Source organism: Gordionus sp. m RMFG-2023, chromosome 4 (genome assembly GCF_954871325.1).
Source record: "Gordionus sp. m RMFG-2023 chromosome 4, tfGorSpeb1-WG-v2, whole genome shotgun sequence".
Lineage (NCBI taxonomy): Eukaryota > Metazoa > Nematomorpha > Gordioida > Chordodea > Parachordodidae > Gordionus > Gordionus sp. m RMFG-2023.
Window position 1 is genome coordinate 5732741 of NC_088778.1, and position 26913 is coordinate 5759653.

General features: G+C 27.7%; 1 protein-coding gene across 1 annotated transcript in view; it reads right to left on the reverse strand.

Annotated features, from left to right (window-relative positions):
• LOC135928927 (uncharacterized) overlaps positions 1 to 26913 on the reverse strand; it is a 69150-nt gene that overhangs the window by 9453 nt on the left and 32784 nt on the right. The window contains exons 3-6 of the mRNA XM_065465377.1: positions 26623 to 26760; positions 26291 to 26486; positions 24689 to 24810; positions 6634 to 6969 (exon numbers count right to left, since the gene is read on the reverse strand). Of these exons, the coding sequence (XP_065321449.1) occupies positions 6634 to 6969; positions 24689 to 24810; positions 26291 to 26486; positions 26623 to 26760 (792 nt within the window). The remainder of the gene's footprint in view (positions 1 to 6633; positions 6970 to 24688; positions 24811 to 26290; positions 26487 to 26622; positions 26761 to 26913) is intronic.

Here is a 26913-nt window from a genome sequence, read left to right on the forward strand (position 1 = left end):
TTAAATCGATGCATTAGAAAAATTTAATGTTGTTAAACGGCTCGTTTGAGCAGATTTTTAAAAATGGCTTAATATATATTTTAGCCACAAAAATATTGACTAAGCCTCGAGATTTCGATAATAATGTCTAGATCTTTGTGCCATCTATTAGGAAAATCTTCAGGCTTGCGTGATATTTTTGTGGGTAAAATATTGAGTTAGTCATTTTTGAAAATCGCCTAATATTGAGCAGTTTAATCAACACTAGAAAAATACTATATATTTTTTTATAACTTCAAATTAAAAAAATTTTTTAAAAAAAAAAATTAAGAGTAAAGTAAAAATTTAAAAACAAAAAATAATGTATATATAAAAATATCAATTGATTTACGTATCTTAAAAATTCATTATCACCTGAATTAATTAGTTTTTTAAAAAATAAAATATTAAAGTTTAAAAAAAAAACTAGATTATTTAATTAAACTGACAAAATAAAATAAGAAAAGAGCAACAAGGACAAGGTCGGAGGTTACGATGAAAGAGTTTTATATTAAAAAAAAATTGATTTTTGATTATTATAAAGTTATTTAAAAAAATTTTAGGGAATTTTTTTAGTAAATTTCGTGTCGTTATTTTAATAAGCTTTTTTTTATGTATTTAAATATAGAAGAAAAAAAATATATATTGAAAATGGAATTAGATAGATAAATTAAATAATTAATATACTTTTCTAAATGGAGTGTAAGTTAGTTAGTTAAAAGATTAAAATTGAGAGTATTAAGTTACTAAAATATAATCTTTTAATTTAGAGTGTTATTTTTGTTTGTTTATTTATTTTATATAGAAAGAAATCAATATCAAAAACTTTAATAAAGTTAATGGTTGTGGTGGTGGGGTTAGTGGAAAGGGAGAGATAAGATTTAAACTTTAAAAAATCTTAAATAAGAAGATAAAAATTTTTATTAAGGAATGGAAATATAGAAGAAGAAAAAAAAGATACAAAAAAAACAAATAGCTATATTTTGATAACATGGATGTGGAATGAAAACCTTTTTCTCTACTTTTGTTTTATTGTGTGTCAAAACCATTTCATTTCGAAATATCATATTTTAAAATAAACAAGGGGAAAAAAACAGAATCTTATTTTAAAAACATAATCGTTTTTTTTGTGTCCTAGTTTCTGCGCGTATTTGAAAGACATTTTATTATTTTAAAACAAAAAATACAGTAATTTTTAAAAAATAAAAATAAAATAAGACAGTACAATCAAATTGTTTGTCTTTCGATTTATTTTTTTTTCCTTCAAAAATCGGCGGGTTATTTTGACTTTTGAGTGTGTGAACTCTGAACATAAAATGATAATTACTTTTTTTAAAGGTAAAACTAAAACATAAACCTCTTCTCTAAGACAGGGTAAATAAAAGAAGGGTAGTGTAAATTGTATTTAGGATTATTAAGTTTCAATTTGATATTTTTTTTTACTACTATTGCATTAAGATACATCTATCCTAACTTGATTCTTTTCAAAGAAATATTACAGGGAAAAATTAAAAATACTCTTAGGCCTGCAATCTTAAATGTTAAAGGTGGTAATTTTATCTCCTATTTGTTTTAACAATTTAAAGCATTTTAAAAGCGCCACTAAGGAAGTTGATTAGGACATCTAGCTCCTGCAAATTGAAGCGTTCGGGTTTAGTGCATTACAAATGCGGAAATTGGTAAATCACGCAAAAACAAACATTGTATTTTATTACAACGCTAAACACTTATGCCAATTTTTAAGTGCTATTATTTGACTGAACAACTTACTCTGCATATACAGTTAGCGTTGTATAATAAGCCAATTTTATACATATATATTTATTATATTGGTCTTAATATTTTTTAATAAATATTTATCTAAATTATATGCTCATATCAAATAAAATGAATTCAAATATTTTTGTTTTTAATATTTAAAAAAAAGCGTTAAATAAAGGTATATTTATCCAAATGTATCTTTAAAAAGGTATCTAGATACCGATACCACATTTTTGTGACAACTCTGAAATTTACCAATAAATAACCCCCCCCCCCCAGCGTAACAAAATAAACTATTATATTCAATAATATAAAAAGAAATAAACAAACACAGGTAGGACGCGAGAGAGAATTCGCGAAAATCGATATTGTGGTCACAAAATTAATAAAATGACTTCCTTGTCTAAATAAATATAATTTCGTTTTAATTGAGATTTGAAAATTTTTTTTAAAAATTATATTTTAAAATATAAAAAAAAAGAACCAATTTTTATAATTTCGAGAAATAATAAATTTATCGATTTTTTTAAAAGGGAGTTTAACCAGACGGACTTTAGCCATTATTTTACGTTTTTAAAATTTTTTATAAAAAAAAAATGTCAATCCTTTTATTTTGAAGAAAAGGTAGGAGTGTTTGAGTAAAATATATGGGTAATTAATATATGACGTCAGCCAATATATAGTAATTTTCTAAACAAAGCCCACAAATTTTATTAAAAATGAGATAAGATAAGAAATTTTTTTAATATATATTAATCGTGGATGGGATTCTTAGTCCAAATCATACCCTGACTTATATATATACACTGCATAGATACTACGTAACATGGAAATACTTCAGAAAAATGCCAATCTAAGCTTTGAGCTTCCCCAGTCCACGTCTCGAGCGTCTCTTCAAAAAAACGGTTCAAGATCTATTACCCGAAATATATACTGGTAAATTTGCCACTTAAGAACCTCATGGATGGGCGAAAGTTCAGATATATAATTATTTTAAATCAAAAGAAACCGCCAATATCTGGAAGTCTTCTTTTGGCGGCTTTATCAATCATTTGGAGATCGGAGGAATAAAAAATATTTTGTCTTTAATCATTTATCATTTAAAGTTTGAAAAAAAGAGGAGATATAGAGAAGTCTGGAGATAGTCAATACTCATTATTAAATTGTTTCATTTAATCAGCCAGAGGGGATCTCAACGTCAGTGGAATGGGGAGGGGATCTTTTGAGCTCTGGTATAAATATTTTTAAAAAATCACCCCCTTTTAGGAACCATAAACACCTTATAATTAAATATAAAATTATTTTATTAAGTTCATATCTTCAGAACGAAACGTTTTAAGCGATTATTCGAACTAGTGCAGAAGCAAAACTTATAAAAAATTTTAAAACAAGTTTTAAAAGTTTGAAGTCCAAATTTCTATTATTTTTATTAGTAAATTTTTTTTTTTAAATTACAAATTAATGTCAGGATAAATAAAATAAAATTTTTCAAAAATATACTAATAGATATTTCATTTATATAATAAAAGAAAGTTCTACATTTTAATAATAAGGATTAATAATTAATACAAAATGACTTAATTCTTTATTATATTAATTTTAACAAAAAAAGTTTGTTTTTCTTACCAATATTACGTGGAATATAATATAGAATTCAATTTAAAATAAAAATAACAAATGAATTCCTATAAAAATTTTTAAAAAAATTCAAAATCATTAGAAAAACTTCCAAATCCGAACTGAACAGATACCGATTATCCATCCCGGTTAGTAAAAAAATTCGTGTCACCGATTTGTAAATAATTTTTACTTTTTTTTTAAAAAAAAAATCATTTTTGTATAAAGTTTTTAGCAATAAATCGATTTAATTTTTTTTTATTAACGCGTACTTATTATTTTTCGTCACAAGTGTCAATAACATCGAATTTAATTAAATAATTATATACAAAAAACGGTGCTTTAAAAAAAAATATATAATTTTTTTTACAACGCATTCGAAAACAATTAAATATAAATTATAAAAATTGTCTTTTCTTTAAATTATATAAATTATATATTTATTTGACTATATATATATATATCATTTAAAGATCCTCTAAGAACAGAGAACAATAAAAATATATGGTGTAATTCATGATAAAATCAACCCCCAAAAAAGTCAATATTATAATTGTGCAAAAATAAAAAATTCCAGCCAATCAATTCCACCCATTGAGATATAGCCGAAAAACTTATAAAAAATTTTCATGGGTCAGTTGGGACCGGGGCCGAACTCCAACTCGAATGATAAATAAAAATTGAAAAATTTGACAATCAATTTTAATTTCAAATCGCAAACAACTATAGAATGTTTAAAATAAAAGTGAAAAATCTAGTTAAATAAAAAAAAACATTTTCAGTGAGATTGAAAGATATTTTTTTTAACATTAAAGAATGATTGTTTAAAATTTAAAAATTCATTCTTATATAGCTCCAACTATATTTTTGGGGCTTTATTGAGTTGTAAAAGGCAGTGTTGTTAAACTACTCGATTTGAGCCGATTTTTAAAAATCGGTAACTCAATTTTAATCCAGAAAAATATTAGGCAAGTCTGTAGATTAGGCTCATAGGTGGGCACATAAGTTTGAACGTCTATTAACGAAATCTCAGCTTAGGCAAAATTTTTCTGGATAAAATATTAAGTTTTCCATTTTTAAAAATAGCTCAGATCAAGCCTATACAACACTATGAAGTCTTTCAAAGCATTATCCTACACTAATTTTAAATTTATTTTATTGTATAAAAAACACATAATTATTCTTATTCGTAATCGGTAACTCAATTTTAATCCAGAAAAATATTAGACAAGTCTGAAGATTAGGCTCATAGGTGGCACATAAGTTTGAACGTCTATTAGCGAAATCTCAGCTTAGGCAAAATTTTTCTGGAGAAAATATTAAGTTTTCCGTTTTTAAAAATCGCTCAGATCACGCCATTTATACAACACTATGAATGGTCTTTCAAAGCATTATCCTACACTAATTTTAAATTTATTTTATTGTATAAAAAACACATAATTATTCTTATTCGTATTCCTTAAAAGGTAGAGCAGTTAAATATAAAAATTTGCAATTATATATTCTGCCTAAGGTATAAGAATTCCCTAAATTCAATCCTTTTTTTATTTTATGATAGATATTTAGAAATAAAATTCTAATTGAAGGGTTATAAGTAATGGAAGATAATAAAGGTGATGATACCCATAGTTATTCAATAAAATCTGATTTAAAGTAAAAATGAATTGATTTCAAATTCTAATAATAATAATTTAAGGGATGGTAAATAACATATCAATAAATTTTTTTCAATATAAAATCGCATTGTACACTTGTAACTGTACTTATAAAAAAAAATATGCAAATAATTTATAAAAAAAATATAAGGGAAATATTATTGAACCTATGCTTTTTCTTATATTATATTTATTTTATAGGGAAAAGGTGACGGAAAAGGAGGGGAAGAATGAATTCGTGACAAAATGTAATTTGGTAGAAATGAAACGTAATATTGTGAATTATTCTTATTTTGATATCTAACGATCCATTCATGTTAATTTTTATTTTGACATGTTATATAATATTAATCAATTTTTTTTAAAAAAAAACTGATATGGATCCGAAAGAGAAAGTTTATTATTTTTATTAAAGTAGAGGGATGCCAAGTTTTTTTGACCCTAGAATTTTGTAAAAAGAGTAAAAACAAGTAAACGTTTTGAAATTTATTAAAATAATTTGAAAGGCAAAGGTAGAAGAAGAAAAAAAAAAGAGATGTTATTTTTACAAGGCGCACTCAAATTTTAAGTCGAAGTGAATCGTTGTTACATTTTAATTTCAAAGGAATGATTTCAAAGGTTTTCGTTATATAATATATATATGGTTGTTTGTTGTGGTGGGGAAGAAATTAAAATTTTAAGATTTGATTAATCGCAGAATAGAAACTTTTTTTTACAACTAATATTGTTAAAAGTACTCTTGAAAAGTAACTAGTTGAATTGTAAGTTACTTTAAAGATTATTTATATATATACTCATCATATTTAATATAATTTTTTTAATTATATAAAATATAATTTTGAGATTTATAATTTTTAATCAAAAGAAAATAAAAAATTTTATATTTTAAGCGTTTTGAAATTTTTAAATTACAAAAATTTTTTTTAGATATAATTGCACTGAAAAATAAATTATATAAATAAAAATGTCACAATATAATATTAATTTTCAAAAATAAAATTGGATTTAATAAAATTTTATTTGACTTTTACAATGAACTACTTTCTAAAATTTATGTTAGCGTGCTAGGGTTTCCTACAAAAATAAATTTCCATAGATGAAAAAAATTCTACAGAAGCATTTGATGTGAGTAGCAGAGACCTAAAAAAAATTTCTTACCCGACCCTGAACGTTTTCCAACTTGACCCAATAAAATCCCAAATTTTACCCCTAAAAATATACCTTTTAGTATGTTTACAAGTGAAATAACTTCTAAAATGAACCATAATTTTAAAATAATATAACATCAAAACCATAATTTTTTAAGGTTATGTGAGGTTTTGCAGACCTCTATTAAATATAAATTATATTAAATTTCCTAGCCCTAACCCTATTATAAATTAAATATAAATTATTTAATTTATAAAAAAAATATAAATATTTTAAAAGACAAAAATTAACTAGTTATTTGTACCTCTACATTTAAAAAAATGTAACTAGTTACTTGAACAACATAAATTTAAACTATTTTTTTGTGAAAAAATTTTTCAAAACCTAAAAAAAGAAGAAAATTAAAATCTAAAAAAAATCTGTATATGTATACCTTCAAATTATTTTCCAGCAACAAAATGACCTCGAAGAATAGTAACCGAATTTTGTTCCACCTATTTTCTAACCGTTTAGCTCCGATCAATACGCTATTGTCGTTAGCGTCATTAATTAAATCTTCCGATTCGTCGATTGATTTTGCGCTTAAAACGCGATTCCCAGAATTATCATAACTTTCGTCCGCGTTTTCGGGTAAATTATCGCCGCGAAATTGGTTAGAGTAGGAGGAGTTAGGAAAATCGTTGAGCACGAATTCGTTGTATCTCAGGCACCGGAATATGAGAGAAGTGATTTTATTGTTCTGCGAAACGACTTGTCTTTGATAATATTCCTAATGATTAAAATTAAAGATAACATAATTCACATTATATAATTATTTTTTTTAAAAATAGATATAAGTTTTTTTATTTGTTCTACTTTAAAAATTTGAACAGAAGGTTAAAAAATAATTCTTCAAAATTAATTTTTTTTTTAATAGCATTAAAAAAAATTTTTTGAATTGAAAAAAAAAATTATTAAAGGAAACGAAATGAAATAATCTTATTTATTACTATTATTTTAATTAGTAAAAGCAAAGGTGAGAAATTTATTATTTTATATATAAATGATTTGAATGGTTATGAATAATTTTCAAATCAAAATTTGAATGTGTAGCTTATATTTTGTAGATAATCCATGCGATAATATACAAATGAGAGTTTGCGATTTAGATTGTAATTCAAAAGAAATATAAAAAGAAACGTTGGAAAATTTGATAAATCGCAAACTTATTTTGCGATTTTTTAAACAATATATTTGACGCAATGATAAAATGGCGCCAATTTGAACAATATCATTATTTTCGATTCGACGCAGTATCAAAATCGCGCAATTTGAACACGCTATACTACCTTCTGTTCTGTTAACACATTTTTTTCCCCTTCAAAAAATAATCAAAAAGAAACTTGTATTTATATCATTTAACAATAAAATTTTTTTACCATCTATAAAACTCTGAATAAAAAATAAATAATTCTATATATTAACTGAAAATCCCAACCCGGCCCGAAGACTTTTTAAAAATAACTTCGGTTCGGGTTATACAAAAATAAATAATATTTATTAGGAATAGAAATTCTAACATTATAATAAACATTGTCAGATTCCATTTGCAATCCATTTGATATCATAAAAAAAAACATTATTAGACCAAAATCGATATAATTGGCGAAAAGTTAAAATCTCGTAACAAAAAAACATTAAGGTTGTTAAATATGATTGCAAATTAAATTATGAGGTGTTTGTAATAGCTTTAAAGAAATAACGTATAAGTTAACTATGTCGTAACAAAAAAACATTAAGGTTATTTGTTAAATATAATTGCAAATTAAATTATGAGGTGTTTGTAATAGTTTTAAAGAAATAACGTATAAGTTAACTATGTCAAATTAGATCAAGAGGTAGGGAAAGGGTTTCAACTTTTAAAAAAATGCATTTAATTTGATATTTTTTGTTAATAAAAAAAATAGGGCCAGGCCAGACTAGGGCTTAAAAAATAAATATGGGCGATTCTTGGGTTTAATATTTGGGCCGTGGTGGGTAAGGACCGAAAAAAAATATATTAGCAGGGCCATATTCTCGGCTCTAGATTCAGCGCCATCCAGGGTATCCGAATCGGAGGTCTGCAGAAGTACCATTTGCACGGCCCGACCCGGGTTTATATTTTAAAGCTCGGCCCGGGTTTTTTAATTTTCAGGCCCGACCCGGATTTTTTTAAAATATGTTATATTATTTTTATAACCAATAATGGCGATTTTTGGTTTTAAAATATACAGCCCGGTCCGGATATTCTTAAAGAAAATATTTCAGGCCCGGCCTGGGTATATTTAAAAAAATTAAAATAAGGCCCGGCGAGTGTGCAGATCTTTGATCCGAATTAACGAGAACCCAAATTGGTAGGTTTTACTATTATTACAATTTCATAAATATATATTTTTTTAATTATAATAATGAGAGTTTAGGTTTTAGGGTTAGAAAAAATATATATTTCAATTTCATTATTTATTTCTAGAAAGAAAAAAATATATAATTTTTACCTGAAGATACGTGGAGGAATAAGATTAATTTGAATTATTCATAAAATGAATATAATTAATTAAGCTAATTGAAAATTATCAAAAAAAAATTTCTATTACGATTAATGATGGTTGGAAAGAGAAACATAAAAGCTTTAAACTCTTTTTGAAAAAAATAATCTAAATAATTATTTATTAGTTAAAAAAAATATCAAAAAATTAATGTAAAATTATATTTAAAATTAAAAAATCAATTTTTTTTTAGTCTAATAGGCATTTTTTTTAAAAAAATAAATAAATAAATTATTTATACGTATATAAGAAGATAAATTATATTCAAAATAATCATTAAAAAATATAAATATTATATTACATACAATATGCAATATTATAACAATCATAATTAGATTGCGTTAAGATGAAGGTGTATGTATGCCTGACACAAATCTTCTATTTTTATCGACAAAATAAATATATATCATAAATGTTTTATTATTTAAAAATGACTTAATCTTTTCATATTTTTATTTATCTTTTAAAAAAAAAGTGATTAAAATGAAAGAAAAATCCTATTATGTCACATTATTTTATAGTTTAAAAATCACGATCATAGATATTCATCAAATCCATACAAAGCCATTAAAAAAAAGTTTATAAGAAATGTATAAATGGGTTATTAAATATGTTTAAAAATATTTGAAAGCATTTTTTATAGCTATTTAAATATGTATAATCATCTCGTTTTGTCACACCCCCCCCCCTCCTTTTTTTATGATTTATAGATATTTTTTTTTCAAAAAAAAAATTATATAGGTTTGAAATCTGATCACGATAATATAAACAAAATAAATGTACATTAAAAAATAAAAATTAAATCTTATATAAGACTAGATGGCGTTGTTTGCGCTTATGGCATTTTATAAATCGCGTGTAGCGTTGTTAAATTACCTAACTTTGACCATCTCTATTGTGGTTTAGTCAAGCTTTTAGCCTAAAATATGAATTAAGCCTCTAAATTGAGTCTCAACTTGAAAATTGATTCGAATATTATTGGATAAATATAGCTACGCTGTTTTGTAGTTGACTAAAGTTAGGTAATTTAACAACACTATCTTAAAATGGTACGGCGCAATACTATAATTACCAAAGACCTCGTGCCTGGACCAAAGACCGGTTCGGGTATCCGAGCCGCAATTAAAAAAAAATTATAAACCCGAGTATAGAGCTTAAAAATGTTCCTCTTTTAAAATAAATTATATCTAGATTAATCGGCGCCTAAATTCGTATTCATTTAGTGCTCATTTAAAAAAAAATCCGGACCGGGTTCGAAAAGGTTCAACCCGAGATTAAAATTTGGTTGATAAAATACCGATAAACTACTTTTTTTTCTGTAGAATTATAAGTTCGTTTCCCACCGATAATAAATATTGGGTTTTGATTTTATATTTATTTTTTTTAAATCACGAAAAGTTTCTCGAGGCCATTAAAAAAAACATTTTTTTTTTTCATCTTCGCTCATTAGTTAATTATAATAAATGGGAGATTAGAGAATTAATCTCTTAAAAAACAATCAAAGCATAAAATTTATTACAACATTTTTTTATTATCACGGTATATAAAAAAAAATTGTAAAATGACATCTTTTTTTTTCACTTGATTCAGGAGCAATTTTTCAAAATCTTTTTCCCGAAAAGGGTGAGAATTTTAAATTTGAATAAGGGGAGGGGTTGACGAGAATATTTCGATATATCGAGCATTGTGCGTTAGAGTATATAAACTATAAAGGAACGAATAGTGGTGTTGTTCAATCATTTAACTTTGCCCAACTGAACAGGCTAAAAAAGGTCAGGCTTAATTTTTAACCGAAAACTAACTCGTTAACCACGAATTTTCTGCAAATATTAGACCCCACTTTGAAGAACAGATAGTTTATAAATTAATTCGTGGCCAATTACTTAACGATTTTATTTCGGTATTCGTCAATAGATTTGAGGCAACACAACTATACATCAAAGTTGAGTCTAAATTTAAAGATTGTGACCAATTCTTTATTGGCTAAGCCATTCTATCCTCATCAATTTATTCAGTTGGCTCATTCGCTACATTTTACTAAACCTCACTCACCCCCAATTATATTTTTTTTGTTCCATAATATATAAATTATTTTCTACTTTTATAAGTCGAATAAAAAAAGAATAAACAACGCTCCATTGTAATATGACTTCTCCAGATATAATTAAGAAAATTGAAATTCAATATTTAAAAACATCAATATTTCAATTTAATAGTATCGGCTCTTGATGGCGATACCAAATAATTAATTTTTAACTATATTCTTTTTGTCTTATTTTATTTCTATAACATAAATTAAACGTCAAATTTACGAATAAATAAAAAAAGTGATCTTTTTACATTTTCTTTTTCAATATAATAATAATAATAATCAAAATAGCTCTTTCGAAGTTAATGCAACTGTTTAAAAAAAAATTATTTACATTATGTGACATTAGAGACCTGCATCGGGCGGGTTTTTACCCAGACCGTCTATATTTCGAACGGGCGTGGTCGGAAAATATTTTCAACGTGGGGCGGGTGGCGGGTAGGTTAAAAAAATTTAAAGCAATGGGTGGGAGTAGTGGGTGTATTTTTAATATTTTTTAGGCGAAATGAGCAGAATAGACTTCATTAAAAATAATAGTTTTATTTCATAATATTTCATATTATATATGTTTAATTAAAAATACATGAAAATAAATGAATGAAGAGCCAAACCAGCCTTAAAATAATTTAAGCATTAGACGAGCGGGTTAAACAAAATTTATAGATAAATAGCGGGCGAAATTTTATAAAAAAAATTATGTATCGAGCGGGTGGGTTAAATAAATTTCCAAAAACGAGTGGGCGGGTTTCTTGGCTAAAAACCCGCCCATTGCAGGCCTTTAATGTGAATACAACATCTACTATCTGAAAATCATCTAACTTCCAAAAGCGATTTGGTGTTAAATAAAAAATTGCCCTCATTCTAAAACAAAAAAAATTCTCTTCTCTTTTCCCGAAGAAAAAAACAACATTTGATAAAACCTTACCCTTATAATGGTGCTATTATCGAGTAGAAATCACGAATTATCGCTAATCACCCACTTCCAGAAACGAATAGGCAGAAGGACTGGGATGGGCCTATTATTGCAAGCTGTGCTGAATCACTCCTTTCCAGAATGCAAATATCTGAGCTGACCGTCCTTTCTCCTGGCTACTTAATGGATCTGCCATGAGTTCCCTGAAGCCATTCCCTCAGTTAATCTACAATTATAACTTAACCAAAATTAGCTCATTCACGCCATTGGTATTCGTTTAAACTGCCTAATAGCCCAACCCCCACACTTGTTCAGGTTGCAGTTCTGCCGTTGTGGGTAATGGAAGATATAGCCTACATTAGAGATCTGCAAAATTAGGCCCGGCCCGAACTGGCTTCGGCCTAATTCTATTTAAAATAATCGGGTTCGGGCCGGGTCTAAAATTTTTAAAAAAATTTTGGGCCGGGTTGGGTCGGACCTTTGAAATTTTATTAAATATATCTAAATTAATCAATTTTATATTGAATTTTTTATGTAAAATAAAAATTTTTGATTTAATTTACTGAAACTAAACGCTATAATATGCATTTTATTTCAAGTAATTATAAAAATTAATTTCTATATTTAAATAAATTCGGGCCTGGCCGGGCCGGTGGGTTCGAGCCGAGCGGCAAAACTTTTTAAAAAAATTTTGGGCCGGGCCGGGCTTGAAAAATTAGGTCCGATGCAGATCACTAGCCTACATTGTCGCTCTTGTAAAGGTCGAATCGTTAGACGTAATTTATGTTCGATTATCCTTAGAGCTTTGAGATCAGTTCAAATTCCCTCTATTCTTGAACCTTCTAGTCTTTTCAGATCCGATAGGAAACGTGCTGATGAGATCTCTCAAATTACTTGGAATCGTGGTCAATTCCTGATCTGGGATTACTCGTGTTGATTTGGCTCCATCCAAAAGGAGTTACTTAAAATAGAAAAATATTCTGAAATATCATAAGAATAAATATTCATTCCCATTATTCCAACAACCTTAACAACCTTTGAGAATCGTGCATTCTCCTTTTTCAAGGAACTTGGCTCGCACATTCGTAAACTTACGGATGAACCTCGCCAAGGCTTTTTCTTAAAACAAAGAGTCGCCATAGCGATTCAGAAAGCTAATTACATTAGCTTCATTGGCAACCTCATCCCACAAGATGATTAATTTTAATATTTTTTGTGAGCGTTATTTTCTTCTTTTTTTCGATATCATATATATGTATATTTGAATAATCAAAAATAGAAATAAATAAATTTGAAAAAACAACTTAAATAATTTTCTTTTTTTTTTCAAAATCATATGAAGTTTAATGAAACTGAAAGAGAAGAAGTCTGTAATACAATTCATAAGGAATTCGCGTTACAAAAAGATGAAAGAAATGACTTTATAAATTCTCGATAACAGAATCAATCGATAATTTAAAAAACAATCATTATCAAAGATTATTTCTTATCAATTATAATTTTCATAAAAAAAAAACAGTCACCGAGTAATACATATGTTTATTAAAATAAAATATTAATCCTCTAATTTAATACTATAATAATGCTAATTAGGAAATTTTATAACCCCTCCTTTCCTTGGCTAAATCCTGGCTATGCTACTGCATTCGAGAGATGGGATTTTAAATCGCTTAACCCTTTCGGTCGCGGTAGTGCAAATATAAAACCACCTTTTAACCTTTATATCTTCTAAAGGAGTTGATCATATAAAATGAAACCACCACGAATATATATTAAAAGATATTCTTTTTCATATGTTTGTGGAGGAATTATTTTTTAATTTTTTTTTTCGCGCCTTTATTTCAAAATACGTTTTTTACGGTGATTTTTTTTTAAAATTCCAATTTTAATTATAAGTAAGTATATTTATCAAATATTTTTAAATATATATATTCCTCACTATTTTATCTATCTTTCTAATATTTATTTTTGCTCAAATAAATAATATTTATATATTATTTTGATCTTTTTAATGTGGTATATTAAACTAACCACTGCCACTTAACAACAATATTTTTAATATTTATTTTTTTAAATAATTGATAAATTTTGCCAACTCATTTCGCAATAATTTTAGCTTGTCATATATATGGATGATTATGATTCGGATACACGTTACCAAATTGATAGTGATGATTATAAATCGGATACACCTTATCAAATTGAAATTGATGACAATGACAATTCTGAACAAGATGCGTATGATCAATCTGCTACAAACCATAATAATCCTATCTGGTCCAAGAAATATTCTTCACAACCAGCATTAGAATTTGATAAAATATCAGGTCCAATATCATCTTTAAAAACGGACCCATTGTATCCATCAGATATATATAAGAAATTTAATAATGATTCTCTAATAAATACAATTACATTCAATACCAATTTATATGCCCAACAAAAAAATATTAAATATCAACCAACTATTCCTACAGAAATAAGAAAATTTTTATGTCTTCATATACTCTTTGGAATTAAAACTATGGCAAATTACAAAGATTATTGGAGTTCTAAACCAGAATTCCATGACAATTTTGTTTCATCCATAATGAAAGTAAACGTTTTATCTGGCTTATGGCCCACATCCATATAAATGACATAAAATTAATATGATGCAACACGATATTTAGTAATTTTTTTATTGATTCTAGTATAATATAATATAAAACACACAAAAAAAGTTTTTTAAATTCAAAATGGCGGCTCTCCCTGGTGGTTTTAAATTCATATCATTGACACCTTATGGAAACTTTCGAAACAGTTTCTATTTTTATTTAGACATAGTGGTACGTTGCATGATTTGCACGACCACCTTGTTCTTCTGGGATTTAACTTTGTACTACAGAAGGTACACCTTCGCGAGGTTCCTGCCTGAGGTTGATGAGCTGAGTTTTTTAGTCTAATTTCTGGAAGGATATAAGGTTTATTATTTTTTCTTTGCATTGATATATAATTATTATCATTATGAATATTATCATCCCTATTAACATTTTTACAGTATGCCAATTCGCTAGCAATTATTTGTCTTCGGAATTCTTTCGATGAGAGTTTATTATCTGTAAGAATATTGTATATTATGAATGAATTGATAATCGCCGCATCTATCAGCCAAAAGAATATTGGTAGCCACCATTTTCGCCACTTTCGCGAAATTTCATATAAAGACTTTAAATGGTCGAAATGGTCAACAGACCCCATATATTTATTATACATCTTTATCATTATTGGACATTTTACGTCAAATACTTCCCCTTTTTTATTTTTTCTCTTCACAGTATCCACTGATCTCGGATCAATATAATTGGACATTATAAATACGTCACGATTATCTCGCCATTTAATTATACTTATATTATTTTTGTCACTTCTCCAGTCAAACTCACCTCTTTTTAATTTTGTTTCCATATTCTTTATGGGTAAGTATCTCCTATTTTTGTTTAGTGTTCCGGTAGCATATATACCTTTCTTTTTTAAATCGGCCATTAGAGTATAACTCGTAAAATAATTATCGAAAAATATTTTATGATTTTGAAGTCCTTCACAAAACTTTGTTACAACATTATAACCAAGATTATTTTCAACCTCTTTATTTTTCCCAACATAGATATTAAAATCATTCATATATCCTGAATTATCGCATCTCATCCAAACCTAAAAATATGGTTTAGCCGAAATAAATAATGACAAAATTTACACATTACCTTGAAACCGCGTTTCGTGGGTTTCTTAGGCATGTATTGCCTAAATCCTATACGGCCTTTGAACCTAATCATTCCTTCGTCAATTGCTTGATATTCCGAGGGAAGAAAATATTTCAAGCAAGAGGAACGGATATTATCAATGAATGGTCTTATTTTGTATAATTTATCATAATTTTCATCATTTCTCGATGGTTCTAAGATATTGTCATTTATATGGATGTGGGCCATAAGCCAAATAAAACGTTTTACTTTCATTATGGATGAAACAAAATTGTCATGGAATTCTGGTTTAGAACTCCAATAATCTTTGTAATTTGCCATAGTTTTAATTCCAAAGAGTATATGAAGACATAAAAAATTTCTTATTTCTGTAGGAATAGTTGGTTGATATTTAATATTTTTTTGTTGGGCATATAAATTGGTATTGAATGTAATTGTATTTATTAGAGAATCATTAATAAATTTCTTATATATATCTGATGGATATAATGAGTCCGTTTTTAAAGATGATATTAGACCTGATATTTTATCAAATTCTAATGCTGGTTGTGAAGAATATTTCTTGGACCAGATAGGATTATTATGGTTTGTAGCAGATTAATCATACGCATCTTGTTCAGAATTGTCATTGTCATCAATTTCAATTTGATAAGGTGTATCCGATTCATAATCATCACTATCAATTTGGTAACGTGTATCCGATTCATAATTATCTTCGAAATCAGTGGATGAGTTGTCTAACGAAGAACCTTCAGATGGAATGTCCAGATAATCATCCATATATATAACAAGCTAAAATTATTGCGAAATGAGTTGGCAAAATTTATCAATTATTTAAAAAAATAAATATTAAAAATATTGTTGTTAAGTGGCAGTGGTTAGTTTAATATACCACATTAAAAAGATCAAAATAATATATAAATATTATTTATTTGAGCAAAAATAAATATTAGAAAGATAGATAAAATAGTGAGGAATATATATATTTAAAAATATTTGATAAATATACTTACTTATAATTAAAATTGGAATTTTAAGAAAAATCACCGTAAAAAACGTATTTTGAAATAAAGGCGCGAAAAAAAAAATTAAAAAATAACTCCTCCACAAACTTATGAAAAAGAATATCTTTTAATATATATTCGTGGTGGTTTCATTTTATATGATCAACTCCTTTAGAAGATATAAAGGTTAAAAGGTGGTTTTATATTTGCACTACCGCGACCGAAAGGGTTAATGATTAGCTAAAAAATAAAATTTATCTGACGTTTATAGATAGCTATACTAGAAGTCATGCAATAACGATATTTATATATGCCACCTCGGGGTAAAGCAGTTATGGGCAAAACAGTTAAAATATATAATTATTCATATTAAATTTTTCATTCATTCATTTACTATGTTGTAACAAATAATGTGAAATATAAGAGAAAACCCATAACTAGAGATATAAGTATAATTCAGGCAACCAACATATACAAAATAACATAATAATTCATTATATTTATCTGTTTAAAAATATAACATACCTTATACAACAACATTAGGAAGAAGGTATAAAAATGGTATTAAAAGTTCAGGTGATGCTAAGCATCAAAAACAAATATTTACAAAAGAAGAATATAGATTGTGTGAATACATATTAGAAGCTAGTAGGTCATTTATGGGATTTATTCCTTATTTTACAACTTAGTTACTTTTACGATTCTTTTTTGTAATGATATATATATAATATATTTTTACCCTTTTTTTATTCCCAACAATTGAACAATTTTATAATGGGAAAACAAAATAATGATTATATTTCGTTTTTTCAAAATCTTTTGCATTTACTACAAAATAAATATATATTTATTAATTAAAAATTACAATAAATATAAATTGATTAATAATATAATTAATCTAAAGTTAACAATTTTTCTATAAATCCTTTTTTAAATAATAATAATATATAAAAAAAATTGATCGTGCAAATGATAAAAAAAACTATTCATCACCAAAAATGAATTACTTATCAATTTAACATAAAAAAACGACCCACATAACACGCCCCACTAATAGAAAACCAACTTCGCAGTTCAACCTAGCATTCGGACCCAAGACAAATTATTTCCGAGTCCATTATGGCATACTCTAATTAGTTCACGAACTCCGGTGTGAGATACTTTGCTTCCAGATCCTCGCCTCCTATTTTCTTTTTGCTCCCAGTTCCCGATCGTGTCTTCGCTATCCTCCCTTCCCCGTATGGTTGCCTATTCGATATTTCCGAATACCGAGTTCGATCCTTCTTCCCCCATCTCTCGTACGTTTAACACTGCTGCTTGCCGCTCCGCCATTCCATTGCCCGTTGCTTGGTCCTCAGCCATGCCCCGCCTGTTTGAGGCAGCTGCACGCCTTTGCGGACACTGACCTATCAGGTGCCCCTCCCTTCCGAACGAAAACATCTCTGCCAGTCAATCCAGGTGGATCATTGTCGGCTCTCGTTTTCCTATCCGTGTCCATATGTCTAAGATTTGTTAATCATCACCTGTATATCAAAATCTTCAAATATCCAAGAATTCTAAATCATAGATTTAATGATACATAACTTTATATATTCGGCTGTCCATATATACTCAATACTATACTAATCTACAACTCAACCCCTTCTGCTCCTACACTCTCTTCCTTCTTTCTCCTTTTTTTTATCTTCTAATTTGGTGGTTTAAATGATATTTCATAACCTTAATACTCAACCCATAAATAATGATAAAATAAAATTTTACATTTTTATGGCTTTAGAATTTATTAGAAATTCAAATTAATTTATTTTATAAAAAAAAACTTTTCCTTTCGTCTCTTTTATACTCTTCCTTTCACAAACTATCGTATCATTCTTTTACTCAAATCTAATTTTGATTTGACTTTCTTCTTTTTCCCACTTATTTTCTTATTTTTATGATTTATTACCTTTTTTCATACTTTTTTCTAAATTTTCGAAATATCCTCATTTTCTACCAACTAAATTTATCTTGACTTTCAACGTTGACTATCTTTCTTCTTTACCCACTATTTTCCTATTTTATCAGGCATGTTGTAGAGACTATTAATTTCTTAGTAAAAGATCCAACGCTATATTTCTTATATCAATTATTGACGGTTGAGTAGTAGATTAGGATAGTATAGAGTATATAAGGACAGGAGAATATATAAAGTTATGTATCATTAAACCTATGATTTAGAATAAGTATGAACCAAATTTGAATATTTTGATATACAGGTGATGATTAGACTCAGACAAATCCCGGACATATGGCAGCGGGTAGGAAGACGAGAGCCTACAATGATCCACCTGGATTGACTGGCGGAGATGTTTTCGTTGCGGAAGGGAGGACACCTGATAAGTCGGTGTCTACAAAGACGTGCAGCAGCCTCGAACAGGCGGGGCATGGCTGAGGACCATGCAATGGACAATGGAATGGCGGAGCGGCAAGCAGCAATGTCAAACGTACGAGAGATGGGGGAAGAAGGATCGGACTCGGTATCCAGAAATGTCTAATAGGCAACCATATGGGTGCGAGAGGATAGCGAAGACACGACCGGAAACTGGGTGCAAGAGGAGAATATGGACGGTGGGAATAACGAAAATGGTTCCAGGAGATGGAGGTACAGGGACGGACCCCTTTATAGCAATTTTGGGTCAAGACAATGCGGGGTCAGCCGAGGATCTGGAAGCAAAATATCTCAACCGGAGTTCGTGGACTGGTTGGAGTATGCCATAACGGACTCGGAAATAGAATTTGTCTTAGGTCCGGATTCAGGGTTGCGAGGTTGAAGTGCCAAGTTGGTTTTCAATTACTGGGGACGTATTATGTGGGTCGTTTTTTTAATATTAAATTGTTAAGTCATTCATTTTTGGTGATGAATATTTTTTTTATCATTTTGCGCTATCAACTATTTTTTATATATTATTATTATTTAAAAAAGGATTTATGAAAAATTGTTATTTTTAGATTAACAATCATTATATATTTATTTTTTAGTAGATATAAGATTTTAAAAAAAAGGAATTAAATCATTATTTTGTTTTGACATTAAAAATTTGTTGAATTGTTGGGAATAAAAAAAAGGAAAAAGGTTTAAAAAAAAGAGAAAAAAAGGTAAAAAATATATTATATATCAAATAAGATATACAATATACATCCTTATGAAACTTAGTTCGAGCCTGAGAAGAAATTAAAGCTGTAAAAAACCATGTTGTAAAAATAATTTTAATAATGCTTAATTCAAATAATTTGGTAACTTTAATAAAAATGCTCAATTGAAATATATAATGTATTCCATAATTTTAATAGTGATTTTCAAATATTAATATTAATTTGGTAGCTTTATTAAAAATGCTCAATTGAAGTATTAACATAAATTTTATAATTTTATGCTCAATTGAAATATATAATGTACCTCATAATTTCAATAAAGCTCAATTCAAATAACAATATTAATTTGTTAACTTTAAGAAAAATATTCAATGGAAATATATAATAATTTTATACTTATTTTAAATATAAATATATTTCATAATTTTAATAATGCTCAATTCATATATCATTGGTAACTATTAGTAATGCTAAATTGAAATATATAACATATTTTATAATTTATACTCAATTCAAATACACTAACAATATAATTTAATTCCTTGTTTAAGAATTAATCAATTTAATTACTTGTTTAGGAATTAATCCCATAAATGGCCTACTGGCTTCTACTAAAATGAGTAGTTTGACATAATTAATCATAGCTTCTAAAATATTATAGGTAGAGGGCTAAACTATTTTTATCTTGTAGATGAGGGATAGGATCTATAATTTGTTGTGTTTGACTTTTGATATTTTTATGAAAAATATGCAAAATGCTTATCGGTTCAACCCGGTCTCCCCTATTGAAATTATGATTGGTAACGATTTCGATTGATAGTTCTCAAACAAAATTGTTCAAATTTATTGAAAACATGTTTTTGCTTTTGCGCAATGTTACTTAATTAACGGACTAAGGGCGCTTTGAAATAAGGCAGAGGATGATACTCAAGGGTAATTTGTATATGGGAAAAAACCTAATGGGGGTATTGATCACTGTCATTGTTTTATTCGTCGTTTAATAACAGCGGTAAATAAACTCTTTCATGTCTAATAAATATTACCTGATAATTATTTATCATAAAAATTCATGAATATTTTGTATAAAAATTTCAGCATCTTTCTTTCGGATAATTCCCCAGTAGTATCTATCGCAATTTTTAAAATGAGCCAAAAATCTTTTAATAAAACCACCCAGTGTGACATGAAATAATGTTGGAACTAGAGGTGGGCGGTCACGGTGGGTCACGGCGTGTGTGTAAATAAATTTCAAATTATTAGGCGTGACGGGTCTTTCCAAAATTTTTCCTGGGCGTGAACATGAATTTCCCGTGAATCCCGGAAATTTTAATTTTTTTTATAAATATAAATTTACAATTTTATAATTATAATACATATTTTCTAATTTAATTTAGTTCTTTTTTAAAAAAGAAAAATTTTTGAAAACAAAAAATATTCAGGCATTTTATAAACAACATATGGTGTCACGCTCCTAGTTCTATTTTCTTTTTGTTTAGATGTTTTGTCGCGAGATTTTTTACTTAAACTTTAAAATTTATTCTCAAGCACTTAAGGGAGGCCTAATTCTAGATCCTAATTTCAAAAGCCTTAATAAATAGACGAAGAAAAGGAAGATATTTACAAAACAATCTTAAAAATGTGAAATGATATAAAATTAGATGATATGCATAAGTCAATGCCAACTGTCATTTATAACTTTCCTAACTCATCCTACATTCATAAAAAACCATATATTCTAAATGAAACAATTTTTAGATGATTCTGATGAAGCATCAACATCTACCGATGAAAGCTGTGTGAATTTAAAAGATTCATCCCATAAAACAAATAACAATGGCAATATTTTGAAGTTTTGGAAGCAAGAAAATTTATTTCCTTATTTGAGAAAATTAGAGAGTAAAATGTTGTCAGCCCTGGCAAATTCGACTTCTAGTGAAAGGTTAATTTCTGTAACCAATCGCCTATTAGAGGAAAGGCGCACACAATTGGAATATAAAAAAATTGACATTCTTCTTTTTCTAAGTAAAAATTTGGATTTATAATATGTATTTATTTTTTGTTATTATGGATTATGGAAATAAAGAAATAAATAGAATAAATTCAAAAAAGTGTAAAAAATTATAGCATTAAAGTTTTGAAAAATTTAAAAACACCGTTAATTTTCAGGCGTGAATCAAAATATTGCCTTTCGTAAGCGGGGAGTCGTGTCGAAAATTTTTTAGTGGTAAGCGTGAACATATTTATTGCCACCGTGAGCGGGCGGGCCATGAATAAAAAATTAGGCCCGCGCCCACCTCTAGTTGGAACTTTTTAAATCATCTGCACTCTACAAAATAAATTTCGTATATTCAGACCCTACAACAACTACGCTAGTTTTTAAACCCAGTCGACTTATGTTTCTAGTAGAAAATTCGAATCCGATTTGATGAGCCGACTCGAGAGCTAAACTACTAATGCGAGAGTAATAAAATTGGATATAATCATAATGTTTTATTCGTCAAAATATTATAATTTATTTATTTTTAATGTTAAAATATAATAAGGGCATGTAAATAAATTATCAAACTGATTATATTCAGAAGATGCCCTTTATTTTAAAAATTCTACATCATTGAGAATATTTTTATATTTATTGATTATAATACAGAGATTTTATTAAATGTTTTCTTTTAGAACCATAATTACACATTAATATTTCAGAAGTATTTTTTACAGCTTTAACCGTTTTTTTACCCATACCATACATTACCTCTAGATGTTTATTATATAAATCGTTGATGCTTGACTTTTAGTTTTGCTATAAATGTCCAATAATTTTTATTTCATGCTAAGAATGTAATGTATGTTTACCAAATATTAAATTATTAAGATAAATAAATATATTTTGCTAAATGCAAAAATTACCAAAAAAATAATTTTTATTACTTTTTAAGTAAAAAGGGGTTTTTAGTAAAATATATCATCACATAAACTTTTTCGCCTTAGTATTCTTATCCTATCAATTGTGATCGTGATTTTTTAGGGTAGTTATAATTACAATTTAGGGTAGTTATATTTACAATTCCTTTTATAATAAAATTAAAGTAGGATTTGATTAAAAATTATAAAAAATAAAGAGAAACTTTATTAAAGATTTTGATGATTTGAATAGTATAGGAATCACTTTACTTTTGATGGTTGGTGATAATTAAATTATTTTAGATGATATAGGTTTCATAGGTAAAAGTTACATATTTGACCAAAATATATATAAATTGTTGAATTCCATAAAAAGAAATCAGATTTTGACCTCAAGACGGTGAAATCAGCTTTGTCCACTTTGCCCAAAAGAAGTGGTTAATATTTTACTAACACTTCCTAGTTCTACTGAAAAATTGATCGCTTTGGGGTAACATTCATACGAAATACAGAAATAGATTGAAGACCTTGACAATAGGAAAATTTGTAAATGTATACCATAATCTTAGGGGTTTAAAAATATAAAAGAAAATAATAACTCCATTGAATCAGCAATCCCAGTAACAATGACATCAAAATCAAATGTCCCAACCAGATGGGACAGAATATTAGTTATGCTCGAAAGTATTTTCGAGGTTAATAAAAATCGGCGTAATGTCATATAAAAGAATTTAAAAACATTATCACATTGAAACTGTGAATTGGATCTAGTGTAGGAGCTACTATAATATTTTTTCAACATTTAAAGCAACAATTGATTTTTTTTCAACACAAATGAATTTGGCATTACTATTCAGGAATGAGATAGAAATCCATCTGATAAATGGGAGGGGATTATATTTGATTTCAATAATATATGACAAAAACTTTATATATTTTTTTATAGTATTATTTGTATTACACTATATAGCAAGATCCGAAAGTATTCGTTGATAATAATGATCAGGGGATATCGGGGATAGTGTCATCTCGAGAAAGATAATTTATTCTCAAATTTTAAAACTTTAACATTTGAAATTCAAACCGTTTTTAATATTTCTATTGTTTTAAAATATTTTAAGTATAATTAAGGCACAACTATAAATATAGAGCTCATTGGCCCTCTAAACCAATATATAGCAAGATACATTTTAGGGTCAAATTAGAAAAAGCAAAGATCGTTAATACCTGTTTGCTAAATTGTAAAGGTTAAATATTGTTATGTAATGTCCAACTCTCGAAAGCATCATAGAACATGGAAGGAGCAGAAAACACACAACAACCATCTGCATATGGGTAATTACATATTTATTTTATTCTATTTATCTTCCCAGAAGCAAATGATGGTCACTGCGATAGATCTTGTGTAAATGAAATGTCATATGTTAATATTGAAGAATTACTGGTGATTGAATTAAGGTGATAAGATACTTGTTCATTGTAGCTCGATTTTTAAAAACGGCTAACTCAATATTTTAACCAAAAAATATTACGCAAGCCTGAAGATTTGTTCATAGATGGCAGAAAGGTTTGGACATCTATTAACGAAATCTCGAGGCTTTTTTTTTTAATATTGGGTTAGGCATTTATAAAAATGGAGCCGTTTAATAATTGTTTTTTATCCATTTTGATAATCAATTCCAAATATCCATTTTAGGTTTTTAATAGAAATATTCAAAGGAAATAAAATGTATCTTGCTATACAAAGGCATAGGGAAGTCTATAAGCTGCTCTATATCTATAGTTGTGCCTTAATTATATTTAAAATATTTTAAAACAATAAAAATATTAAAAACATCAGGCAGAGCGTAATAAAAAAAATTGATGGATTTTGATGTATGACATGGCATAGTGCATTGCCTTGTGAATAAAATCTTGCGGAACCATGCATTCTTCAAAAATGAGCTCCTTTTAAATATGCATTTCTTTCAGCACATATGTTACCTAGACCTTTACTCAGAAAACCTATATGAATAGGTAGTATTAACTACCATTAAGATACTACAATCTAATTTTTGATATTATTTATAATCATTATCAAAAGAGGAAAGGGGTAAAAAGGACAGAAATATGAATTCGTTTAAAAAAATCATATAATTTATAAACTTGAAGGTCTATGTAGAGCGAGTTAACATCTTGATTCTCAATATTGGAAGGTGTCATGCGCTTCAGCTTATTTTCGACTTCGTCCAACCAAGAGGACATCTCCGCTATTTCGTCCTTCAAATCTTTATATAAAGCAGGGGATTGGTTTGTGTTATGTGTATTATATAATAACTGAATAATCGCAAAAACTTATAAAGTAATGAGTGGAACAATAGGAATATAGATTACATGATCGGAAGTTATTTAATATCTTTTTATCATCCTACATCCAGATGATTTACTTTTTGATTGTATCTTAAATACATAATCGCCTACGTGACATAGCCTTTATAATTAATTAATAATCACGAGAAAAAAAATAAAAGACCCTTTGGTTCCGAAAAATTCAACAATTTTGTAAAAATGAGTTATATCACCCAAATTCTTAAGCTAGTAACTAAATATTCAAATATGATAATGGATGATTTATTTTTATTGATATAATATTTTAATACATTTAACTACAGTAAAACCTTTCTAACTTGGGTCAAGCACCTTCATGGGCCGGGCCAGTTCATGACCCATGCTTAAAGTGCTATTTTCTAGAGGATCTGAGTTTTTGAAAAATCAATGGTTTTTGAAAAATCAATGGGATTGGGCCTAAAATATTTTTCATTTAAATTAAGCTTATTTAAAACAATTGTTAACTTAATTTTCTTCTAATGATAATAAATTTCAATATTACATTTGCAAACAAAATGATCACCTAAATACACTGAAATATTATTTATTTTCATTAAATACAATTAATTAAATTTTTGGAAATGGGTTTGGGGAAAATTTTCGAAGTTTATTATGGGCTTGGGCGGGGCCCGGAAATTACATATGGGCGAACCTAGGCCTATTAAAAAATATATTGCTGCAGGCCTGGACCGGGCCTGATCAAAAAATTAAGGCCCATAAAGGTCTATGAATTGGATACCGTTGGGGCCAAGATTTTCTCCCAACTTTAACTAATAATTTGATTAGGACTCAAAAGTTCATATTAGGGAGTTTCCCGAATTATCCCCAAATTAGACAGGCCTTACTGTATTTTTATTTTTTCATTTCTAATATTATATAAAAAGGGGGTGATTATTGACATCGAAATCGGAAACCTATAAAATGGAAATAGCAGGATTTAAATAAAAAATCTCGATAATTGTTTAGAATACGTGATTACTATCATCTAATGCAAGAAACGAACAACATGTTCCACGGTTACGAAACAGGATACCACCTTAAAAGTGGTGTGAGCACTTAATGTCAAGCGTTAAAAAGATGAGAGGAGGATCATAAAACGAAAGTATGTGATTAAACAAATATTTTAAAAAAAGTGTAAGATAGATATTAGTGACCATAGTAAGAGTTCTAGCATTGAGGGCGCGAAGTAATTTATTAATGCCTTCTTTAGACTTAGGGGTAAATCTTTTCGTGTTGTCTTCGAAAAAATTTATATCACGAAGATGCTGTTAGTCATAACGCAAGGATAAGAGAAATAAATGGAAATATTGCCTATAAATGTGACTATTGTCTAAGTACAAAGATGAAGAAATATTTTTTAAAAAAATGGGTCATTCCTACCTTTCAAACTAGGTATCTTCTGATAGCTTTCCCTTTGAGCTAAAATCTTCTCCAGCACACTCCATTTATTGTCGACTTGTTCCATCTTAGCCTTGATTTCCGTTTCCAGTTCGGGGTATCGTTGACATAAGTGAACGGATTTCTCGACTAAATTCGCTTTCTTTGCTTCCCACAGATTAACCATTTCGTTGGAAGACTTTGGTAAAAATAAATATTATCTTAATTATATCATTTAAAACAAAAATAATATGAGATATAAAAATTATAATTGTTTTTAAAAAATAACCATTTTATAAGATATTTTTGTTAAAAAAAATGAAAATTCATGATACTTGCAAAAATCCATTCTGGAGATTTTCGGCGAACTGGTTGAGCATATCGATAATTCTGTTGTATTGTTCCAAAAAATCGTTGTATGACGAAGTTAAATTGGGATGAGATGATTGGCGTGCTAGAAAGCAATCGGCTTCCTTCAATAAAATGTATTGTTGATAATATTACATACATAATTCCCTAGAGTCGGGAGAGGGGGGGGAGGGTAGAGCTTGCATTTCTCATTTTAGTTAAAATTTTGGCTAATTTTCAAATAGGAACCTCCTCTTTCACTCAACTAATTTAAAGGG